General features: G+C 34.2%; 1 protein-coding gene across 2 annotated transcripts in view; it reads right to left on the bottom strand.

Annotated features, from left to right (window-relative positions):
• The window catches only part of LOC129263698 (dnaJ homolog subfamily C member 5-like), a 13,072-nt gene extending 5,895 nt beyond the window's left edge, over positions 1–7,177 (bottom strand). Inside the window, exons 1-3 of one of the 2 annotated variants that reach the window (XM_054901597.2) lie at positions 6,475–7,177; positions 3,981–4,062; positions 2,916–2,972 (exon numbers count right to left, since the gene is read on the bottom strand). In XM_054901597.2, the coding sequence (XP_054757572.1) occupies positions 2,916–2,972; positions 3,981–4,062; positions 6,475–6,623 (288 nt within the window). In that variant the 5' untranslated portion in view covers positions 6,624–7,177. The remainder of the gene's footprint in view (positions 1–2,915; positions 2,973–3,980; positions 4,063–6,474) is intronic. The other variant, XM_064101161.1, reaches the window with a different exon arrangement.
• Positions 7,178–8,863: the final 1,686 nt, after the last annotated feature.

The following is an 8,863-nucleotide window of genomic DNA, read 5'->3' as shown; positions in this document are numbered from 1 at the left end:
TAGACATTCGGATCTCTAAACTTCCAAAAGATAGAGAAAGTACAAAATATTGGTACGTGTTGCCCTTTTTATTCAAATCTTTGGAATGTATAGTTTAACCATGGAGCTATTAATAGCTCTATGGTTTAACCGGTGGAAATTACATGGTATCTATACGGTTTATTTCCAATTCGTCTTTGAAAAGACAATTTATATAAACGTTTTTGCAAAAGTAGAAATCAAACAATTGAAAGGAAGTTTAAATCTTACCGAAATAAATTGAACCTAGTTCTAAAAAAGGCAAAAAAACAATATTATAGTAACTTGTTGCAAAAACATAAAAATAATCTTTCTAAGTTGTGGAAAATAATTAATGAGGTTCTTTTTACAAATAAACATAAATTAAACACTTATTTCCTGAAAGATGGTGTTAAAATAACTGATGATCAAATTATCGTAGAAGAATTTAATACATTTTTTGCTAATATAGCTACCAATATCAAATCAAATATTCCCCAGCGTTCTAATAATTTTTTGTCTTATCTCTCAAACCAATGTCAAAATTCTATATTCTTATTTCCTACAAATGAACATGAAATTATTGAAATAGTAAAACATTTTAAATCAAGTAAAAGCATGGGATTTGATGGAATTAGTCAGTGTGTTATTAAAAAAGTAATTCATTTCATAACAAAACCCCTAACACATATCTTTAATGTATCATTTTTAACAGGTAGATTCCCAAAGGACATGAAAATAGGGAAAATTATTCCAGTATTTAAAAAAGGGGACTTGCATATATTTTCAAATTATAGACCTTTCACTTTACTCCCTAGTATTTCCAAAATCTTAGAAAAGTTAATGTACAATAGGCTTATACGGCACATTGATAAAAATAATCTATTAAATAATTCACAATACGGTTTTAGATCAAATTACTCATGCGAGCTTGCACTAATCGACCTTAATGATCATCTCCTAAATAATATGGCTAATAATCTACATACACTCGGTATTTTTCTCGATTTAAGCAAAGCCTTTGATGTTATCAACCACAATATTTTACTTAGTAAACTATTTCATTTTGGTATTCGTGGCATTGCCCTTGAATGGTTTAAAGATTATTTAACTGATCGTTTTCATTATACTGTTTATAATAATGCTGTTTCTCATCATGAGAGGGTCCATTGTGGAGTCCCCCAGGGCTCCACACTGGGCCTGCTCTTATTCTTGATATATATCAATGATTTATGTAATGTTTCTCATTTTTTTCATTTTGTCCTTTTTGCCGATGATACAAATTTAGTTGCGTCCAATTGTGATTTTAATTTACTTATTAAGAATACAAATGAAGAATTAATTAAGATTATAAACTGGTTCCATGCTAATGAATTAGTATTCAATTATGAAAAGACAACTGTTATGTATATTAGTAAAGAACATATAAAACATGATATTTCGGATGTTAAAATATTTTTGAATCAAATCGTCTTGAATTGTTAAAAAAACAACCAAGTTTCTCGGAATCACTTTAGATGATACACTGTCATACAACAGCCACCGTTCTATTTTAGCTAACAAAATCTAAAAAAAATATTGGTATTCTTTCTAAACTTCGCAATTTTTTGCCACAGAAGGAGTTATTTATGATTTATAACTGTCTTTCCCTATCCTATCTTCAATATTGTAATATTATTTGGGCGAATGCTGGAATAACAAAATTGGAACCCCTTCATAAATTGCAAAAGAAAATTTTAAGAATATGTACCAACTCCCCTTTTAGAGCTCCCTCACGACCTTTGTTTTTTAATCTCAATACCCTTAATATATATGATATTCATAAATTTCAGATAGCATCTGTGATGTTTCGTACTATTCATAACATAATTCCTTTTAATATATCCCGTATGTTTTTAATAAACAATTCCGTTCATTGTCACAACACTCGCTCAAGTAATAATTTTCATTATCCCAAGGTTAAAACACAAATTCTCCTAAATTCATTAAGGCATTATGGCCCACGCATTTGGAATAATCTCCCCGATGAAATTAAATACTCAACAATTACGTCATTTAAATCTAAGTTAAAAAGAATGTATATAAATGAATATGCAATATAATTTGTTTCCTTTCTCCTTGCTGAAATCTCGTACATTTACCGCCCCACCCTCCCTGTGTGTTTGCTGGTGTTTGTTGATGCTGTGTGTGCATTTTCATTCAATGGACTGGGAACTACTACTCACAAGTTTTTATAAACTTTTCTGTAGTTTCCAATTTTCTCTGATACTATTTGTCATTCTTGTACATATTGTATATATATCATCTTTTTTTATGCTGAGAAAATAAATAAATTGAACTGAACTGAACTGAACTAATGCCAATTCGTCCAATTGCCAACTCGTCTACACAATCATTAATTTTGGTCTACCATCTGTCCGTCCATTCACCACATGATCTACTGTCTAATAACTAGTTGGTCCAATAGTCATTTAGTCCATATACCATTTGGTCTAATTGGACATAGTATTAAATTGTGCAAAATGAATGAAAATGAAATGCATATTAGACCAACTGGTTATGAGACGAAATGGTCATTAGCCGAAGTAATGATTGGACCAAATGGTTAATGGACAAGTTAGTGGTTGATTGTTATACGAAATGTTGATGGACTGAATGGCATTAGACTGTTCAATAAGAGTAGACCATGTGGTGAGTGGACGAGTTGGCAGTAGACGAATTGGCAATTAACCATCTATACGATATAAATTCTTTTATTCAGACACCCCCTCCCCTTGCGGAGCCAGTAAAATGCTACATTACTTCTCACCGTAATTATCGTAACAAAATGTTAACATAAAATTCGTATAGCGCTGCCACATACGACGATTGTAATCCATCGTAAGATCATCTATAGGTCCATGGTAAGATGAACTTACCTTGTCTTCTGCAGTGGGATCGTCTCTGTTTTTGTCTGGGTGGTACTTCAATGCTTGCTGTTAAAAACATATGTAAACAGACCTTAGTCATTTTCATTTTTTACAAAAATATGTCATAGACCACTGGCGGATCCAGGGGGGGGGGCAAAGCCGGTCCGTGCCCCCCCCCCCCCCTTGAGAAGCAAAATAAACATTTGTAATGTAAAAATTCCGTTAAAACAGAAGTGTACCCCACCCCCTTGAAAGTAAAGACCTTTTTCTTTTCTTTTTTTTTGCTTGTCAAATTTTTCCTAGGAAAAATGTGCCCCCCCCCCCCTTTTGGAAAATCCTGGATCCGCCCCTGCATAGGCCTATACTTAAACCCAGGTGTATTGCTAAAAGGGGGCAAGGGTCAACCTCTTCCAATGACGGGAAATTCTGAAAACATTGAAAATGAATGGCTGTTCCACGGGGTTACCATAGACGTTAATAGTATTATCATCATCATAATCATCATCAACATCATCACCATCATCATCGGCAAGATCATGATCATGATCATTACCATCATCACTCTCATTACCATTATCATCAGCAGCAGCATCATCATCATCAGCAAAATCACCATCATCATCACCACCATCATCATCATCATCATCATCATCATCATCATCATCATCACCATCACCATCACCTTCATCATCATCATCACCTTCGTCATCACCACCATCATATCGTCACCATCATCATCGTCGTCATCATCATCACCATCATTATCATCTTTATGGCACGTGCCTACCCGGCATGTGATGAAAAATGACTTTTTTTATTCACAGCCCCCTACCCCCAATCCCAACGCCTCTCTTCCTACATCAGATTTCGATGAAATATTCAGCATTTTGCTCTGTGAATTTCACTCTATCTATTTATATATAAATATTTTCAGCCCGGATTACCCCCTATTCAGTAGACCTATGATACTCGAACTTCACCGCTTAAATATCTTACAAAAATCTAGCGATGACGAAATGGGCCCCTGTTTATTTTCGCTAATTCACCCCCTTGTGTTTTTTTCTTATTACTGACCTTTCTGTATGCTTTCTTGATTTCCTCCTCTGTTGCCCCCTTCTTCAAATTCAGTAGAGCATAGAGCGATTCACCAGATACGCTGAAATGTAAAATAATAAATGAATAGATGTACAGATTAAGAACACGGCCACAACTTCGCTTTGAAAAGAGAGAAAAAAAGTCGTGAATAAATGAATGAATAAAGCAATAAATAACGAAAAATTTTAATACATGAATGAATAAACGAATAAATCAATCAATCAATAAATGAATACGTGAAAGAATAAATGATAAATGAATGAATAAATAGATAAATAACTTATATGGATATTAGAATGAATGAATGGTAAATGAACCATTCAATTACATTCAACAACATTTTTTTTTCATATGGAAACCGATTTCAAACAGCTCGCAAGATTGTTTCGAATTTCTCTCACACCCCTCGAACTTTAGACAGTTTCAATTTCGCCCTTGTTTGTAATCATGCGCGCATGAAAAGACGGAACAATCTTATTCTCAAAAAGAAGTTAATAAAAATAATGATCGTGGGAACACCCTCGCAAATTTTCATCGAAACATTCTCGTTTCAGGACTTTTTAAATGAACGAAGGGTCATCCATCCCAAGGCCTGTATCTATTGTCAAATGTGGGATATCACCACGTAGAGAAGGGAATGAATAATCAGTCTGCAATGTCGTCTCCAGGGGCGGATCCAGGATTTTCGAAAGGGGGGGGGCACATTTTCCCGAGGAAAAATATGACAAGCATAAAAAAGGGTTTCAACCAAAAACTAATGGGATTTCCTACACACAAAAAATTGAACCCCCCCCCCCCAGAAAAAAAAAGGTTTTCACTTTCGAAAGGGGGGGGGGCACACTTCTGTTTTAACGGCTTTTTACATTACAAATTTTAATTGTGCCTCTCAAGGGGGAGGCAAGGCCGGCTGTGCCCCCCCCCCGGATCCGCCAGTACATGGGAGCGGTTTCCATTGAATGGCATATCTTGCTTTGGGAATAATGAGAATTAGGAGGAGTGCATAAATGTTCTTGTGGTTGTAGAATTGGTTGTGGTCATAGTTGACAAGTCTTCAGCAGAATCAAAGGAAGATATAAATGTCTTCACGTCATTTCTTTTTAGTAATATGAATTGAAGCCATAACTTGTCATTTCATTCCAGAACTACAAGTAGGACTACAGTATATCACACTGGCAGGGAAGGGGGGGGGGGTACCTAAGACATGGAAGCTCCCTTCCAACTAACTTGAAATTAAACTAGATATGTATATATATATGTGTGTATATATATTTGTATATATATATATATATATATATATATATATAAATGTGTAAAGTTATACATGTACAACAGCTTTGGCAACTCTTATTTTAAATATTGTAAAGAAATGGATGAAGAGAACAATGGTAGGCGTATAGCTTAAATCAAGGTTACCCAGAGCTATCTACCCTTTGGAAAAATTGGTAATGCCGAAAAAATGTCTCTGCCGGGAATCGAACCCAGGCCCCCAGCTATATATATGCATAAACAGACAACTAGAAATTATTATGACTTCATGCACTACATATCTATACAGTGCATGATGTCATGCTAACATCTATTTGTTTGTTGGTTTATTGTTCCTATCATGGACCCATGCTCCTATGAATTATGTGTAGTTAATTACCAGTTACTATGGTGGTTTTTTTTTACTAATCTATGGAATATATTATATATATATATATACATGATATATATATGTATATATATAAATGTGTAAAGTTATACATGTACAACAGCTTTGGCAACTCTTTTATTTAAATATTGTAAAGAAATGGATGAAGAGAACAATCATGGTAGGCGTAGCTTAAATCAAGGTTCCCCAGAGCTATCTACCCTTTGGAAAAGGGTAGATAGCTCTGGGGAACCTTGATTTAAGCTAGATAGCTCTGGGGAACCTTGATTTAAGCTACGCCTACCATTGTTCTCTTCATCCATTTCTTTACAATATATATATATATATATATATATATATATATATATATATATATATATATATATATATATATATATATATATATATATATATATATAACACAAGTTCACAAGGTTGACTGGAGGTTAATCAAATTCCCGAAGTATATATATATATATATATATACATATATATATATAATTATGTATATATATATATATATATATCCTATGCTAATCATTTCATTTTCTCTCTCTTGTTGGTAAAATGTATTGGTGTGTCTTACAAAGTAAACTTGAAACTTATTTATTCATCAGGGCTATAGCCTAGAAACACATCTACATGTAGATGCACGTACGTCTTGTCATCTCTAATTACACGATGAAATTCCATTATTACTTTTTAATATCAACCTGAAAAAAAATTAAACAATTATTCATGTTGCTTCTCCATATTCATAAAAAAGTCATGTAGCATTTTTTTTTTGCAATGAGTTTATACTTGTATGTTAGATGATATGCGACCCTTTGCTAGGCTTACCTCATTGATCTAGTGTCCGAACCCGTTTTGGTCTTGTCATTCCCCTGGGACGTTGAGGAGTCGCCGTTACCTCCATCTTCTCCCGAATTTCTTTCCGCCTCTTCCGGCGGCGGCGCCTCATGGTTTTTCTCATTCCCTCCTAACCCCATATCGATATGGCGCCACTATTCAGACAGTTTCCCAGTTTAGATATATATGACTCGCGTTTTTCGAAGTATAGGCCTGATCAGGACATCGGATGATCCAACAGAACGCAATTATTCCTCCATAATCCTTCCTGTCTAGTGGCAACATACAAATACCACCAACAGACAAAATGCTTACAAACTCATACCATTTCTTTCCGGAGTTCTCTCTTCTTTGCGCACCTGGACATAACGTTGAAGATAAAATGTCCGAACGTATGCGTGTGTCCGGGGCGTGTGTATGCTACTAAGGTTAGTGTAGTAACTTATTAAGTATACTTAAGCTTCAAGTTCCGTAGGTATATGCTAAACGTCGTATATATGCAGTAATTACATAATGCACTGGTGGGTGGCTAGAGCTCATTCCTGCACGTTCTATCCACAAGTTGACACCAATGACTTCTCTGTACTGTATCAATTGGTACTTTGTACTTTGATCACCCTGTATACACACTGCCGCGTATAACAGCGATGTTCTATTCAGACTTACCGCGCTCTGTTGTTATCCGACATGAATGAGCGCACTCGCAAGGGGGATTCACCTTGTAGGAGAGAAAAGCAATTCGATATCTCCGCATTTAAGGGTAATAACTATCTATATATATCCCCGAAGAGAGTACTTCGGTACATCGATCAACTGATAAAATCGATACGAATGTTTATGAATTTAAAGGTGGCATATAATTTGCTTTATATGCCTAACACATAGATATACAGTTGCCATAAGTTGAAAATTGGTTTCAACTTTCGAAGTTGGAGAATTGTTTCGGAGTGATCTGAAGGGGGAAATGAACTACATAATGCTTGTTTAATTCTCGAGTTTTGATAACTTAAACATACTTACTTCCTCCTTGCATATTATCATATCTGCAGAAAGATTTCTCTGATTTTGTACAAAACAGAACAATAATTTTGTAAATCTTAATTGTTCTATTTTTTCTCTCTTTAGAGCTCTCTGTCTACTCTAAAAAAATGGTAAAATAATGTTTTGGCAAATGATTATGTGTCAGACAAAAAGTATTGATATAGATTGACCAATTAAAAGTTTGTAAATTATTTAATTCATATTATTTTTTTCTTTAATAATCTTTCACCAACAAATTATTATTTCAACCACAAAAAACAATCATTGTAGACACTGCAAACAATGAGAGAAGAATTGTATATATGCAGAACTCATATACATCACCCATCATAATTATACGACCTTAAACAATTAACAATATTAAAACAAAGCATCAGCCTTGTATATCACCCACCCCAAGTCCTCAACTACTCAAATATGACCATGCTCCTTACCCATAATGCAACAGTGTAGTCTTGTAATGTAGACTCTGTTGAAATACATCACACTAATTCACTAATCAATGCATTCAAACCAAAAAATCTAAGCTAACAAGTATATAGCAAAATAAGTACTTTTCCTCTCCAAACATTTTCTTTCTCTGTACAAATAAGGTAATAGGAAAACTATTTCTCTGTGTTAATGACACAGTGTAGTCTTGTAATATAGACCCTGTTGAAATATATCACACTAATTCACTAATCAATATATTCATACACAATAACAGAGCTAACAAGTATATATCAAAACAAATATTTTTCCTCTCCAAACATTTTGGTTTCTCTATAGAAATAAGGCAATAGGCAAACTTATTCTCTGTAGATATCGCAAGGGGTATATTTCAAGACCATTCATATAGTGTCGGTCAGTTCATCACCTATCCCCCCCACTCTAAATGATATACTCTTTCACCAATTTTCACAATATACAGTGCATCCCACAAAAAAGGAAACCTGTGGATAGATTTAACAATTATTGAATATTTGTTTACTATACATTATTTTGATACTCGTGGCAAGAGTGGAATCTCATCTCCAATTTGAAACCAACAGCTAAGCAAATCGTTCACGCATGGCAGATAATAATAAATACGGAGGCATATCAGAAACAAATTGCGCAGAAACTCGCATGTGAATCTGAATCCATTCTCATTTCAGGAATCAATGAGAGAATCTTAATAAAGAATACAAAAAAAATGATAATGAACCAGTCATCGAATAAGCACGTTCGTCATATCACCAACCAATCTTGTCAATTTTTTTCTGCGCAACCTACTTTTGACATTAAAATTTCAAACTCGTTTTGCTCATTAATGCATGAAGTGCTCCTCACATATTAGTTATCAAAATATTGAGGAATA

This window comes from Lytechinus pictus, chromosome 6 (assembly GCF_037042905.1).
Source record: "Lytechinus pictus isolate F3 Inbred chromosome 6, Lp3.0, whole genome shotgun sequence".
NCBI lineage: Eukaryota > Metazoa > Echinodermata > Echinoidea > Temnopleuroida > Toxopneustidae > Lytechinus > Lytechinus pictus.
This window is presented reverse-complemented; position numbering and strand designations above follow the sequence as displayed.